The sequence below is a fragment of the Triplophysa rosa genome, linkage group LG6 (assembly GCF_024868665.1).
Source record: "Triplophysa rosa linkage group LG6, Trosa_1v2, whole genome shotgun sequence".
Lineage (NCBI taxonomy): Eukaryota > Metazoa > Chordata > Actinopteri > Cypriniformes > Nemacheilidae > Triplophysa > Triplophysa rosa.
Window position 1 is genome coordinate 9,201,417 of NC_079895.1, and position 17,127 is coordinate 9,218,543.

Below are 17,127 nucleotides of genomic sequence, written 5' to 3' on the forward strand. Positions count from 1 at the left end.
TTCATTGAAAAACAAAATGATTTTTGTATGTGTGCTTTTCTCTTTCTAAAAAGATTAAAAAGCCGTTTTTAAAACAAGGTTTGGCCCCAGCTGGGTTGGTTCTGGAACAATAACAGGAATGTAACTAGCCAGTGTCACATTTTTTTAGTGTGACTGTGAAATCTTCAAACGTTAAGGCAGCACCAGTGGAGTCTCTTCAATCATTTTGGAACATTTTTCCTCTAAACTCTAAAATCCTCATATTTCTGTAATGACTCACTAAATTAACTGCATGAAAGCCTCTCATACTCCATGTTGACTAGCAAACACACCAGTTCTGCTTTGCCTTTAGAGGCTAAGCACATTTTCTTGGCTAGTTTACAAAGATATGCTATAATCAAAATGACATTTGCTTGTTTTTAGAAGTGTCTGCACAATCATGCAGCCTTGTATTGAAAATGTGTTTTATGCTTTATGATATTTTTATTTTGCCCTAAAATAATTTGTTGTCCGACTTGTTTACGCTGTCAGTCAGGAAGCAGAGGCCTGTTTCTAGCTTTGTATTTGCCTGAAGCGACAATACATTCAACCAAGGTTCTCATCATGGCCACACATCTCTGGAAAGAATGACTTTTAACAGTGGTTTAAAACACACTTAGTCAGCTTTCATACCAGATTATGGAATATCTTTTCAGGCCGTATCAATGTCAGATGTGAAATTGTGAGAAAATACGGGTGGATGAACTTCCCAGAAAGACAAACCTGTTCACCCTGTTCCAATCTTGACTTGTTTTAGGAAGTTAAATATAATTATGGGCCATTTATATCGAATATCTTTGTCATGAGCTGTTCTAACAATAAACATTTAATGATCCTTTAATAACCCAGTGTGGATAAGCATTGCTTTCAAGGTTTCTTTGATTCTGATCAAGTGTATATTTTTCAATGAATGAGGTATCTGGTAAAGTATGTTATCCAGAAAGGAATGTTAGACGGCTCTAAAATGACTCTTATAAAAACATATCCTGCAGTGTCTACAAAAAAATCAACCTATAAACTGGGTTAATAACTGGGTGCCAGTTGTACTTCATTAAAAAGGAATTCTTGAGTTTGCAGTTTGTCTATAGGCCCCAAACCACATCAGCTCGAACAGGGTAAAGACTAGGAATAAATATATATAAAGAAATGTAAGAACATGAATGAAGAGAAAATGACATGCCTCGACAGTCTGAGAAATTATGTGTCAGAAAGAATTTTAAATAGATGATAATGACAGTGAAACTCTTGATATTAAATGTTATGAGGCCTTACTTGTTCTAACAGTAACAGTTTTTGAGGTAACAGTTTGCACCTCAATAATAACGCGGTTATGGATAAGTAAGAATTATTGATAAAGAGCTTTTCTTTTGATACAAACAGACTTGAGAAGTGAGTGTGTGTCTGTATACCCTCGGTTTTTCCATATAATAATAAGCTAAAATCGTACTAATGTGTGTGCTCTGTTAGCATTTTAAAATGTACATTATGATGAATTGTATGATTATTATGTGTGTATATTACAGTATGAGTATTGTGTACTGTATTTCTGTGGCTGCATGTACTAGCAAAAAAGTGGTATTTAATGTGTTTGTATGAAGAGGATTTATGGAGTAACAAGCAAACTTTAGAGGGCCAATAAAAATACCTCTCACAGGGAGCGAGGAGTGTGTGTGCGAGAAACAAAAGTTAACAAATGTTAACCACAAAGGAGTACAAATAAGGTAAAGCTCATTGAAAAATGTGTGACATTTTCACACTTGCATGGGAAAAATATAGTCTAGACCCCATCTAAAAACAGAATATTTAAAGGCACCGTTTAGCCAAAATGTATTTATTATTTAATCAATAAAACACTTTGCATAATGTTTATACATATGGACAGCTGCGGAGAAAATTAAGAGACCATTTCAGAGACTATTTCTAGGTATTTGTTTAGGTAAAATGCTCATTGTTGTTTCATCCTGTGAACTACTAACAATATCCCAAATTTTCTTTTCGCATTTATTTGCAGAAAATGAGAACTGCAGACCTCAAATACTGCAAAGAAACAAATTCATATTCATTTTTAAGCAATGTAACAGTAATATTTACATCCATTTAAGAAAAGTTCAAAAAACATGTTTAACATTTTTATCACAGCGTCTTGTCATGTTGTCAGTATTTCAGACTTTATGTCACTCCTGAGGTTTGATTTTGTTGACATTCAACAGACACTGGACTGGTATGGCCACAATACATCTATAAATAATGATTTGAAATGAAAATTTGGAATGGTCTCTTAATTTTTTCGACGGCTGTATAGTTTTCTACTACTATGTGCCCTGTAAGGTGGCAGTAGTGCAGTATGGTGGCACAAAAACGCACAAAATCAACCAGAGGTTTATATTCATAAACATTGTTTTAATTAGTGCATGTCAATAAAATGTAACATACAAAAAGTATAAACATTATAAATTACCTATGGCAAAGTGTTTAATTCACATCACTCTATCCCCTTTCACTTTTTATGACTGTTATGTTTTTATCCTTCTATTCCAGTGGTTTTTAATTCTGGTCCTGGACCCACAGCAATGCACATTATGTAAGCCTCTTATATTTAACACACCCGCCAGATTGTTAGCAGCAAGCATCATGAACTGACTTGGGTCTGTCAGATAAGAGTATCCGACAAACAGTTTTGTGCTGAAGGTCCACATGGACCAGGACACAAAAAATCGCTGTTTTCCAGGCATCCATTTGTATGTTGGCAAGCAAGCATATGCAATCACTATGTTTGAATCCTTACTGCCCTTTACTGCTTCTGCCATGTTTTAATCTCAATCAACCAAATAACTTTAAATATTACAATGGAACAAAACAATAATGCTAGAATGAGTAAAATCAAAACTCAAACGGATGAAAGAACAGTAACATATTTATGTCCTAGAACAGACTGTGCATCAACTTTAGCATGTTTAAAATACAAAAACATTACCAATTTTTTCAATTCCTCAGAAAACCTTCTGACATACAAAACTTCTAAGTGACCGTGGCATTAAATTTGTTGGTATCCTTGTGTGCTTTTAAAAAAGCCCTTCATGTCCAACCCTGGGCACCAAATATGTGAACAATGTACAGAAAATGTGCTCCAAATATGCCAAATATTAGCTCTCATTATTCAGCAATATACAATGAAGGTGTACTTTGTTTCCATTACCTGGGACTAGGGTAAGGTAAGGTAAGGTAAACTTTTTATTGTCCCATGAGAAAATCTGTCTCGGGCTCAAAGTGAAACAACGAACCCCGCTGTTTGTGTATAACGCTAAAAGAGTGCGACTGTGACGTCTATGCCTATGCATTTAATGCCAAGTTATTATACGCACAAATATCCCTGGGGTACATATACACAGACTTTTTGCAAATGCACAATCCCAGCTGAGAAAATCTCCAAAAGTGTCCCATCTGAATGTAAATACATTTTCCTGTGTTTGTAAAAGTAAAGTATGAGGGAGCAGCTCTCCATTGTGATGAGGGGAAAAGCTCTGGAATTTAAACAGCTTGAGCCTTTGAACTTAAGTTCCTCTGTCCTCCCCCTTTCTTTTGTGCGTTGGGGTCAACGGGTTAAAAAGGGGTGGAGGTCAGTGTGTTACGACGCTCTCATCTGCCATCCACCTCTGCTCTCAAGACAGTGCAGTGATTACCCTCACCACCATCAACCTCCTTGAACTCCTGAATATCCAGGCTTGCCTACAACAGACAGAGTTGTCATTAGAATTCCAGACATTCAAAGTGCTGGTCATAAAGTCTGCAGTTGAAAGGGCCATGTTCTTCACTTCCATTCAGCAAATCTGACAACGTTTCTGAGATGCTGCAAACTATGGATATTTTACATTCAATTTAGAATGTCAGTCTTAAGATGGTAAGATATTATATTGTAAAATGTAATAATATTAAAACATTTAAAAGTTCTTGCGTGTCAGAAACTTCATCAAATGTCTCACCTCAGAGAGGGGTTTCTCGCTTATAAAGTGCTGCACTGGTTGGCCCTTCAAACTGAAGCTTAATTGCCTGTTTGAGATTCAGCTGTGGATCAGTAGATGTCATGTTAAACATAGATTCATCGCGTAAGGCACTAGGTGGAGAAAAGTCCATGGGTGTCTTTTGAAAGCTGCCCCAATCATCTCTTTGTGCATGGGATTGGAGGCAAAAAGGTGGATACCCCACAGGGGGACTTTCTCGATTTTTTGTCTGTCTAATTTGGCCCTCCTGGTTTGGCATCACTCCTAATGAAGCCATTACCGAGTTCCACTTCAAGTCTACTCCTCCAGAGTGTTTGAAGCTCTCCTCTATAATGTAAGGAGTTTTAGGTTTTAAGAGGTAGTTCCCATCCCCTGATGATCCGAGCCCTTTGATGGGTTTCTGTGAGTCCTGCAGTTCATTAAATGTGCACTGTTCATGTGTAGGACTGCTACTGGTTGGCGCCTTGTGCTTATGCCTTGAAGCTCTTCCTTGGAGGCTGGCAGGGTTGGAGCCATGAAGAGGCAAGGTGGAAGGCCGACTGCGAGAACGAGGAAGCGAATGCTGTTGTATCTGCTGGATGAAATTTAGGGTGTCAGCAGGCACAGTCTGCACTGTGGCCAGAGAGTGAGAGGTGGAGGAGGACGTTTGTGAGGCAGGCATGGAGTGGAAACGCTCTGCTGTAGAAGCTGGGGAACAGGAGGCAGAAACAGAATTTGAGGAGGAAGAAGATGTGGTGAGAGCTCCATTTATGCACACTTCTCCTGAGCTATGGGACACCTGGTTCTTCGTGGATGAATGGTAAAAAGTGTTCGGTGCACCGCTGGGTGAGAATGGTATAATGCCTGAAAAAGGCTTGGCTCCGTAGCTCTCTAGCAGTCTGACAATTAAGAAATGGCCGTGTTTTCCTGCTACCTTTACTGGACTGCGACCATACCGGTCCACGTGGTCTGGTTTTGCACCTTTTTCCAAAAGCATAGCAACGATTTCAGTATGCCCCTCCTGAGCAGCAATGCCAAGTGCTGTGGCACCCTGTTGTTTGCAAGCTAGGTCTACATTGAGACCCTTGGCTCTAAGAAGCAGTCTGCCAGCATCTACATGACCTCTCCATGCCACAGAGTGCAAAGGTGGCCGACCATCAAGGTCTTGTGCATCTAGGTCAGCACCATATTTGAGCAACATCGCAATGCCATCCAGGTCCCCATGCCAAGCTGCAACATGTAGGGCTGTTCGTCCTTCTGCATCCTTTGATTCCAGAGGGACACCACCTTTTTCTATTAGCAGGGCAGCCATGTCTAAATGGCCCTCTAGGACCAGCAAATAAAGAAGAGGTCTTCCCTCAGCATCTCGGACATCGGTGTCGGCTCCTCTACGCATCAGCAGCTCTACAATGTCTCCGTGCCCCTGCAAAGCTGCTGCGGTGAGTGCCGAGTGTCCATCATATGCACGATGATCAATAGGTGACCGGCGGTCCAGTAAGAGTCTGACTGTGCTGCAGTGCCCCTCTTGTGCTGCCAGAATTAGAGGGCTCCTACCTTCTACATCAAGCTCACCCACACGTGCCATGCTGCTTTGTTCTGTCAGTATTGCACATACACTTTTGTGGCCCTCACAAGCTGCAGCATGCAACGGTGTCCATCCCAAGTCGTCTTTGTGATTCTCATCCAAACCCCGGTCCAGCAACGTTCTTACAACTTCAACGCTACCCTTTGCTGCAGCTAAGCAAAGAGCAGTGCGGCCTTCTCCATCAATGCCATCCACTGCTGCCCCCCAGAACAGCATAAGGTTAACCGTGCCAGCATGCCCCATTGCCGCAGCTGCAAGAAGAGGGGTGATGGCAGAGGGATGAGCTCCAGAGCTTTCGTCCACGTCAGCCCCAGCTTCAAGAAGGAGCTCTACCACTTCCTCATGCCCTTCATATGATGCCAGTAATAACGGCGTCATTCCATCACTGTCCTTGTGTTCTGGATCAGAACCCCGTTCCAGCAGCAGGCTTACAACCTCTCCATGTCCTCGTCCTCCGGTTGCTGATGGCACACAAAGTGCAGCGACAGAGAGAGCTGTGCGTCCATCTCCATCTGAAAGATTTACATTAGCACCGGCATTAAGCAAGATCTCTACCGCTTCTTTGTGACCCATGTAGGCTGCGGCTATCAGTGGAGTACGACCTTCACGGTCCGCGCAGTCTACCTCAGCACAGTGATCGAGAAGAGTCAATAGGATTTCCTCATGTCCTCCCCAACCCGCTGCTCGCAAGGCTGTGCGGCCATCTGAATCGCAGCCATCAATTTCTGCCCCTGCTTCCAGAAGTAAACTCACAGCTTCCTTGTAGCCACCCCACGCAGCAGAGCGCAGCGCAGTCCATCCCTCATTGTCTGCATGTTCCAGCAACGCTCGTGCAGTGGGACTTTTGCTTCCTTGCTCCTGCACCCAGTCCAGGAACACCTGCAATACTCCCACATGGCCTTGTCTGGCAGCGAGAGTCAGTGCCGTTTGCCCCTGGTTGTCATTCAGTGATGGGTCTGCCCCACGGCATAATAGCAACGCAGCCACATCTGCAAGTCCAGCATGAGCTGCAGCTGCCAATAAAGTCCGTCCATCTGGATCTGTATGGTTCACATTGATGCCACTATCAAGAAGTGCTCTCACGGAGTCTTCCCTCTGCAATGCCCGCCTTACAATCTTGCCTCCTCCTCCAAAGCAGTGGACCCCAACACTGGAGCTATTGTCTAGTGAACAGGTGGCAGGGTAGATTCCACTTTTCATCAAAAGTTGAAGTACATCTTGCTGGACTAACACAGGTGTTTCAGGAGGCAGCGGTGGCACATTAGCAGAACATTCTTTTCTGACACGGCTAAAAGTTGGAACCCCAGTCCATAGCAACCACAGTGCCAGCATGGTTGGTTCCCCTTCATGAATTCCACAGTTAAGGAGGTGGTGCGCCAGCTGGCAAGTCTCCTTTGTACCCAAACTACTGGCTCTAAAAGAGAGGGACACAGCCAAAGAAAGGTGGCCATCCTTCACACAACACAGAAACTTTTGTGTGCAATATTTAACATCAGTTAACCACTCTGCGAAGCTGCTGTGAAAGAGCAGTTTACTGCCCTCGGGACCTTCTACAAACAGAGATGCCAAAGCCCGCATTTGTGAATGGAAGTCTCCAAGGCCAAGGTAGAAATCACGACTTTTGGCAACAGTGTAGAGCTGCTCAGCTGTTAGAGGTTTTGGAGATGCCAAAAGGATATTCAGCAAAGGCCTAATGTGAACAAACAGCCTTCGGGGAAAGAGTCGTTGACAGAGCCAGAGGTAAAGGCCATTCAGAGTGCCAGGAATGTCTCTGATTTCTCTAAGTCCTACAAGGCCATGACCAACACCATCTAGTACCCGTTCAAGAAACAAGAAGCAGCCACCACTTTTGATGTGCAAAAGATTAAGCATTTCAGCTGTCTCCGGTGTAAGCTGTCTTCTCAAAGCCCCATCCTTGTCAAGTCTTCGCAGGATATATTGCTGTACATCTCGTACAGTTGCAGGCTTTCTTAAGTCATCCAGACACAACCGCCGAAAACCTGCAAGGTAGAGAGGTAAGAGATGAGACTGAGGCAAAATACACAACAAAACATGGAGAGATGTACATAAAAGACAAATGAACGGTTAAAGCTAGTTAAAGTTAATTTTCTTCTGATGCTGCAGTCACACTAGACTTTTCGTTGACTTCCATTCAAACACACAAATGCAGCCAACCCAAAACTCAAGCTCCTGTGAAGAAATGTGCAATTTCACTGCATTTCAAAGGTCAAGTTTGGTGAACTCTGACTTGCGAATTTGTATCATGTGATGATGTGTGACCAAAACAAGATTGATACGCCTTGGTGTGACCTTTTCAGATGCAAATGCTAATACTATTAAAAGCACACAATCCAATTTTGAACAATACAGCTTGAAAATTCAGAATAATAATAACAGTGCAAATACATCAAAATCCATGATGTGTAAATGTGAAAATATATATAAAAAAAGTATAAATGTATTAAAAAAAGGTTTTAATCATTGCTTTTTCTGATTGCTACTCATATACGCAGGGCTCTGCATAGAAATGTCAAAATCTGAAAGTCTAGTCTGATGGTGGCATAAGTCTCGTGGGCAGAGGTAAATTATCATGGTCCTTAAGTATTCTCCATCCAATATATTAAGGACTTTGCGTTTAGATTCAGTTTTTATGCAACCACATGTCATCCACTTAGAAATAATGAGTGCGTAGGATTCTCATCTCATTAAAGCAGGTTATTTCATCTACTTAACAAAACAAAGCACTTACACGTCAGGTACTAAACAATCTAAAAAAAGCAAATTACTAATGAAATCTGTAGAACACATTTATACAAATGTGTGGGCATACTTGTGGGTTTTTGCAAGAGGGTAAAAAACACAGAATATGAAGTCCCTATTTACATTCTTAACTTTGGTGAGCAATGCACAAAAAAACCCATCTTCACACAGGAGACTAAAATGATGAGAGCACTGTTTAATATTAATGAGTGTTAGTCTTTTGCGTAGGGTTTAAACTTCAAACGTGGTTTGTGAATTATGTGCTATACCTGAGAACATTTTGCAAATGGCTTTGTTTTGACGGCGTACAGAGCAGACCAGCAAGATCCACGGGGGCAGAAGCTGTACGTGTTTGAAAAGGAGCTCTGCAATAGAAGAACTAGGAATGGCCGCAGATCCCGAAATCAACCCCTGTCCAACCCCATCTCCTCCACAACATCCCGAGTCAAGGGAATCCACCACTATAAACACACTGTGAGCTGGTGGTGTCAAAGATGAGAGGGGCTCTAATATTGCCCTAAAAGAGAAAAAGAGAACAACAAATACATTTTATTACGGAGACACAGATAAATGCACATCCATATCCAATGCATTTCTGTAGCTAGAGCATTCATAACAAGTGGTCACTGTTAATGTCACACAAACATCTGACAAAGAAAAAAAAACAAGGGGAGGAAGTGTGAGAGCCAGAGGAAGGAGAAGGAAAGAAGGACATATTCTTCACAACACAAGCAAGGAAAGGAGGAGTTCAATCCTTTTAGAAACTGGAACTTGAAAACTGGATAGACATGTCATCACATATGAATGAAAGTCAATCCAGAGCTGAAGCTCAGCTTATCGGAGACGGAAACATATGTGCAGAAGTGCATTTTTCTGTACACAGTGGAATAAAGTCAAGAATTTATTTATAATAAATCATATCTAATGTATTTTCTCTAACCATCCAGTGACCTCCCATTAAAAGTTCTCATTCATTCTCACTTTTTGCTTCTTCTGACTTGAGGTGTGGTTGCAGAAACATGGTGACTCAGTGCTATGGAAGCTCAGTGATTTCCTGCTTCCAAGGCATATCAGCAGATAATGAGAAGATGCTGATTTATGAATGTTTCAATACAGACCTAATGTACTGTAAACTCTGGAACTGGTTAAATGATTCAGGTTATGCTTCTTTCCCATGCTATAGACGGTTTCATTGGACTCAAGTGCCTGACCCGAAGTTAACTTCTGGTCTGTGTTTGTTGATCGGTCTCGCTATTGGCTAATAATATGACAATTTAAATGTAATTTAATTTTTATTAATATTAATATTTATTGTATAACAATTGTATTAAATAATCAATTTGTTCCATTTTATAGTATATTAATTATATTAATTAAACAGTTTCTTGAATGGGTCGTGTAACTTTGGCAAGTTTAGCCAAGTAACAGTTCTTCTACTGATATCCCAAAATAATACTGGCTAGACAAACTTTAAACTTGCTAGCTAATGTAATTTACTTATTTCTTTTGCTTGTTATCAGAAATAATCTAAAGGAACTCTATTCTTTGCGAATGTGTACCGTAAATTAAGTTTGGGTGACAAAAGCACACATGCGCAGTAATGTTTGTTTATGTTGTTAATTTGAAGCCGTCTATACACATAAAACGTATTATATTCTAATCATCAACATGCTGTGTTTATCAAACTCCTGATTTTATATCCACCTCACGGGTTCTCATAAATTTGAGCAATGCTCTTATTTGAACAACCTAATAAACATACTTCCTGTCTTATTCTGTCTAGAACAACAAACTGACCTCAGGATTGGCCATGCTAGTTAAATTGCATCAGCTTTAAGGCTAACTATTCAACAGTGAAGGGTTAAGTTAGATCAAGCCTAAAGAAATGATTGATGTTATTATTTTTATCCTTCTGTTGTGCAAAGAATGGCTGGTTTAAGGGGTTGGTCATGGTCAGGCAAATTAAGAATACAGGATTTGCAATCTAGCATTGGTTTAGCTTGAATCATTTGCATATCCTAACTGCCAAAACCTGAAACAAGTAAAAAAACAAAAACGCATAAGTGCCTTAAGTACAATTTCATTTTGAATTAAAACTTATTTTTCACAATAACCCTCAAGATATTTCCAGCATAAATACAACTTAACTATCTACTGAGCTTCAAAATAACCTAAAAGTAAACAATTTTTTATGTTAAATGCGTTGTGCAGAAGTGGACATATCTTAATACTTTAGCAGTACAAAAATGAATGTCCTGATAAAATAAACAGTCCACACAGTGTAAATCATTAGTTGTCTATGTCAAATAAACACTGAACTTGTGTTAATGATAGCTTATGTACATCAGAGACCACGTTAGTAAATACAGCCGGGACGGCCGCTAACATTTCACCTCTAAGCTAACCCTTCCTACATTCTCTCACTTGGACCAGAGAAAAACATCACAGCAGTTTGTCAGCATACATAAGGAAAATGTGGTTTGTACATCAGTTGTGTGAGAACTAGCGTAAGCAAAAACCAAATAATTACAAAGAAAGAAATATAAAACAACTGCACCCAACTACACATTTCTCAATCTGTGCCCCATTTTTTTCTAAGGTTCTAAATAGCGTCATCCATCTGCACTACGCTGGACTATTGTGAAAACTGTGAATAGGCATCATTATTGCGCAGAGAGGAATAAATATATGCGACAGAAAAGCAGAACAATGGCCTCTTTCCTGCTTTCTACACAGAGAATGCCTTTCTGAAGGGTACCAGACGAAGATACGTCGGAGAGAAGAATGAGTGATTTAGAATGAAATAATAAAAGAAACCTTGTTTAGGCAAGACACTACTGTCAAATAGACCAGGAGAAGCTTATGTTGAGTAGATTCAAAACAAGCAACTTTAGAAAGGCCATAAAACATCTTTATACAGATTTTAATAATCAGGTTTAACTGATTATTTGATCCCATGTTAAGTTATTAAATGTTCTGGGGCCAAACTAATATGTAGGCGATAAATCAAGTCATTTATTATTACACTAGATTTCACAATGCAATGTTTGACTCATTTAAAAGCCCCATTGAAGCGTCATTTTCCTTGCTCAAACAATGTGAAATACAGAGGGAGTGTGTAAGATACACCGAATGCTTAGCTGTGAAACATCTGGGATTTCTCACAAGAGTACAGAGCAAACGCAAAATTCTTACAGAACTAAAGGAAGACGAAAGAAAGTCTCAAGGGACCAAGAACAGAGAGTGATTTGTTGCATACTGAAGCAAAAGCAACATCGTGTTGAAGAAGACATCAGCAGAAAAAATGTGAACGAAAAGGATTGGTCCCAGACATGTAAACAGTGACAGAAGGTTTCATCAGTATTTAACATAAATAATGATGAGCTATGGTTGTCGTGCAAATAGTAGCTTGCTAAAGTAGTAGCAGCTCACAGCTGTGCTTATCATAAATAATCCACAACTACTGACCAATCCGAATAAAGGACAGAACTATCCATTTTTAACAGAAAAGTTGAAAGAACTACGAAGTCACTAGACATAAAGACAGTAATATTATTAAAGAGATAGTTCACACAAAAATGAAAATTCTGTCATGAATTACTCACTCTCTAGTTGTTCCAAACCTGTATAAATGTATTTCTGTCATGACAACTCTCGGCGGGTTTAGCATGGTAGTGTACGTGACATAAATGTGTTAGTTCTTGGCGGAATAGATCTGCTAGGCTGCTGCTGATGCGGCGGAGCAAGTATGGAGACTTGCTACTGCTAATTCATCCACAACATGTGTGTATATAGGAATGCTGCTGCTGCTGCACATATATGAATAAATCCCACATAGTTTACGTGATAACCTTGTAGCCGATCTATACATGTGGAGCTGGGGAAGGAGGAGGGTTTCTGAAATGCGCTGCACTGCTACAACGATCACTAGCCAAGATTTAAATAGAGCAGCAAGCTCATTGGCTGCTGATATGGAAGGAACCAATCAGCTGCGCCGTGTAGTAAAGTTATGATGTCAGATTGGTTTAGACTGTAGGACCGCACCATCTAGAGTTTCATGCCAGAACGTTCTCTGTCATTTGTTTGGTTGAACACAGAGAAAGATATTTGGACGAATGCTTGTAATCAAACAGTTCTTGGACACTATAGTAGGAAAAAATACAATGGTAGTCAAAAGTGCCCCAGAACTGTTTGCTTTCCTACATTCTTCAAAATATCTTCTTTTGTGTTCAACACAACACAACACAACACAACACAACAAAAACAAATATTAATTTATTTTTCCTACTATGGTAGTCAGTGGGGTCCAAGAACTGTTTAGTTATAAGCATTCTTCAAAATATTTTTCTCTGTGTTCATCAGAACCAAGAAATTTATACAGATTTGGAATAACTCAAAGGTGAGTAAATGATGACAGAATTTTTATCCCTTTTCAATAATGAAGCATATTACAACACACCAACCTTTTAAAAGTTTCATCAGGTGCTCTTTGGCAATGAAGAGGCTCCAGGACAACAGCAATGGCAGGTATGCTTATTACTTTCACATAGTCTGCTCCCAAAAGCGGGCTCTCCTTCAGCTGTTCAACAAGCTCCAGAACAAATCTCCACACCTCTGTGCTGTCCGCATCCTCCCGCTGGCAATAGTGCCAAGCCAGACAGCGTGATGCCAACCCCGCTGCAGTGCATGTTTCCGACTGGGGCCAAACCAATTCTGTGCAGAGGGCTGTTTTTCCCGTGCCAGGACCTCCAGTCACCAGGACCCCTGGAGGGGAACGGACCGCTCCTTCTGCTGCTTTGGGGCCATCCCGTGCCTCTAGACATCTCTGTATCTTCTCAAGGGCCCATTCACGGCAGTGGAACCACCGGCCCCGCAACAAGCTGGGTAACGTGCACCTCATCTGGCCCTCTGGAGACAAACAGGGATGGACCATGAGGATGTTCCGTCTTCCATAGTCCTACACAGAAGCGAAGTAGACACTCTCGGGATCTGTTTAATCATCCAATGCTTTCGATGTAGTTAAAATGAGCAGAGGGATGTGTTGTGTTGCATGCAAATGATCGGTATTGAAGTTTTCCAGATTGTGTCCTCGGATGACTGTTGGCTGCAGGTGTGTTTATATTTTGCAATATCATTAGTCACGCCATTAGCTAGAAGCCCTGTAAAATAAATCAAACATCAAGCTTGAGTTTATGGTGAAATGTGTCATTTTTTATGTTTGAATACTTTGTGTCAGTCTGGTATGCACACACGACTATAGGTAGGCTATCTGTAGGTTCAGAAGTGTAAACACTGTTGTGTTATCAAACATTGTGGACATCCCGACATGGTGATTTTGACTTAACCAACGGTGCATGTTTGGGGTCTGTACTATCTGTCTGACAAAGAAAAAGCGGAGCAGTTGGGAAAACTGATTAAAATCAGCCATTATTTTTGAATTGCATCTGATGATGGCATTGGCACAAACACGACACTTTGCCTTTAAATGTTATCTGGTCATTTAACTCGGCTTGTCAAAGGCTGTGTACGTTCCGCCTATGCCATGTGACAAGGAAAGATTGCCAGAGAAAGAGAAACAGAAAGACTGGTAAATTGTATCTGTCAAACTTCCATGCGAGTAAAAATCTAGCTTGTGTGCACAGGTACTGCTGACCCAACTTGAACTTAAATTGTTCTGAGAAATAAAGACAGAAAAATCAGGAAGCTAGAGAAAGACAAGAAACAAAGGAAAAATCTTACTTTGACAAAGACTCTATCTTCTGTCTTTATGTTTTCTCCATGTCTTCAGTTTCGCCTCAGATGTATTTCTGTAATTATTACTCTCCGTGGCTTTATGTCGCTTTTTTCTGTCTCCTCGCAGTTCTTATAGATCTGCTCGGCAGACTGAAATGTACTCCTCCTTTCGCATGCTCGCTCCGGCTCCCAGCTGCTTACCGGTTTTTCTGGTCCTTTTTCTCCTCCCCTCTTGCTCCTCAACATGTCAGGGCAAGAAGTGAAATAACTGACTGAGAGAGTGTGTGTGTGTGTGTGAGAGAGAGAGAGAGAGAGAGAGAGAGAGAGAGAGAGACCATGAGAAAGGAGGAGTTAGGGTTTGGGGTCAAAGTTTACACACAGATGCATGATGTCATACAGCGTTTCTCTTTCTTTGTCTTTACACATTCTCTTAAGAAAGCGAGAACTTGTAGACAGTCTTCATACTGTTGCTCTAAATAAACCTCACATGTCTGCTATTTATTAGCAGCCATAAAACAAAACATGCCTCCACTAAACAGCCAGCAACCTCATTTACAACAAATACAGTGCTGACATTGTATCTTTTCACACACAACCCAACGTCTAAATCAACCAGTAACTAATAAACAACATGTGGTGGGGGTGGGGTCGTGTAGTGGTTAAACATCCAGGATGTCTGCCTAGAGGTCACAGGATTAAACTTTCAGGGCTAATCCATGAATCCTCTGGTCTAACCATTGCGCCCTCGGGGGAGGAGCCCAACCCAACATTGCTCCACTGGGGCAGACTCCCTGTAAATACTACACTGTGGGTTGCTTTGAATAAGGAAGTCTGATAAATGACAAGTAACCAAGTATTGTGTGTGTTTTGTATGTTACATGTGAGTGACACAAAATAATATAACGATTTTACACTTCTAAACACCATCATCAATTTTGAATGAACTGCAGGTGACAATTGAGTCACTACTTGTCAGTTTAACACAGAAAGATATTCAATCTATAAGAGCTGTTCATTTAAATCTCCCTTAGAGGCTGATCATCTGTGGGTCGAGGAACGTGACTTTGTTGTTGCGGTTAATGACACAAAAAACAGTTTGACAGTAATGACAAGCAATGATAATGATTTTGATATCTTACAGTAAGGTATTTTGTAATGCAATTGGGCAATTGCAGCAATATGGACATTTTCAGTCAAAACTTGAAATGTAAATTCTCAAAGTATTTATTAGCAATGTACTGATTCATCTGTTTGTATTTTACTAAACCACTGATGATAGAGTCCAAACATCAGTGTATGCACAAGTTTTCTATTTTAAAAGATGGAAAGCTAATGTGTTATGGATGTGACAAAAAACAATGTTTTTGAGAGACAACATACTTTGTAGGATTTCTGTGAATTAAAAAGCACAAACCAAAAGCATGAATAATACCCAACATATGGAGAAGGGATAGAACATAAAATAGTTATTTTACTTTGAGATTTCACATGGGCATTTAAACCATGAAATATTGACATCTGACCTATCAGTAAGTATGGTGAAAACCTTTGGTTTGAGTTTTTCATACTCCACTCAAAAATTAAAACTCTGTCATGAATTACTCACCCCCAAATTATTCCAAACCTGTATACATTTCTTTGTTCTGCTGAACAAAAAGAAAGATATTTGGAAAAATGTTTGCAAGTGACATTTCTGGGACATCATTGACTACCATAGTAGGAAAATATAAAATGAAAGTCAAAGGTGCTCTAGAACTGTTTGCTTTCCTAATTTCCTCAAAATATCTAATTTTGTGTTCAACAGAACAAAAAAATAAAAGATAGAATAATTGGCTACTATGGTAGTCAATGATGTCCCAGAAATGTCAGTTGCTAACATTTTTCCAAATGTATTTGTGTTCATTAGAACAGGTTTGCAACAACTTGAGGGTGAGTAATGACAGAATTTTCATTTTTGGGTGTAGAACTTATATTTTATTTATATGCTGTAGTATTACACTCATTCAAGCCTTGTTAAGGCGTTGCACTTAAACGTTTAAGTGCAAGATGATGCACAAGAAAACTTGTGCTTCGGATCTTCTCACACCGCGCATAAGGAAAGCTGAGTCTCAGACATGGTGCAAATATTGAGTTGTCTTTGAAGCGCTTAAACGGACAAATTCACACACGAAGTAGGTCAACATGCCCCTCTTGTCGAGCATCTTAACAAACATAGTAGGTTATGTCTTAAGTGAACGGACGAAAAACAAGGCATGTGTACAGTATCAGTGTACTGGATCTGTTTCATTCCTCTTAAAGCGACAGCTGCATATTCCTGCTGTCTGTTAAAAGTCAAGGAAATCACTTGTGACTCAATAGCTTCTGTAACTTCAATTATGATTCATCTTTATTTAATTTGTACATATGCAATGTTATGTTTTATTTGATTACTTTAATCCATTTCTACCTTAAAAGGTATATATACCGTATCTTATTTTATTTTCTGCTTTGCTCTGTTGTTTTATTGGTGCTGTTACTTGTAAGCTTGATTATTTGTTCTTATTTTTATTTGTCAGTAGTCCCTTTTCGTTGAACACAGAACAAACCGAACCGAAACCGTGACCCTGAAACCGTGACGCAAACCGAACCGTGAGTAGTTTGAACCGTGACACCCCTACTACACTGAAAAAAGGGTTTCATTCAACCAATTAAAAAATGTTAGGGTAAGGATTCACATCTATATTTTATAACTTAAGCCAATGAAAAATAATAAAGAAAAGGTATATATTTTTAATTGGCACGTATCTGGGTCCTGGAATGAAAAAGTTTGGGACCCGTTGATCTATTGGACACTACAAGGTCCCCAGCAAACACAGACCGTTCCCCTAACGTTAGTTTTTGGTTCCCTTTTGCTTATTTTTGGGAACCAAAAAATAACGTTCCAAGAACGTTCTTTTCAGGTTTTATTTTTTTGAAACCAGAAAATAACGTTCCCAGAACGTTGCAGGCTGTTTTTTTAATAACCAGAAAATAACGTTCCTTGATGGTTCTTTTTTGGCTATTTTTTAATGGTAA

General features: G+C 40.0%; 1 protein-coding gene across 1 annotated transcript; it reads right to left on the reverse strand.

Moving 5' to 3' along the window:
* Positions 1–2,331: 2,331 nt before the first annotated feature.
* Positions 2,332–14,337, reverse strand: ankrd50l (ankyrin repeat domain 50-like). Its single transcript, XM_057336271.1, has 5 exons — positions 14,080–14,337; positions 12,804–13,499; positions 8,610–8,857; positions 3,999–7,580; positions 2,332–3,744 (listed from the first exon to the last, which is right to left on the reverse strand). The coding sequence occupies exons 2-4, from the start codon at positions 13,271–13,273 to the stop codon at positions 4,000–4,002; spliced, it is 4,299 nt and encodes a 1,432-aa protein (XP_057192254.1). The 5' UTR covers positions 13,274–13,499; positions 14,080–14,337; the 3' UTR covers positions 2,332–3,744; position 3,999.
* Positions 14,338–17,127: the final 2,790 nt, after the last annotated feature.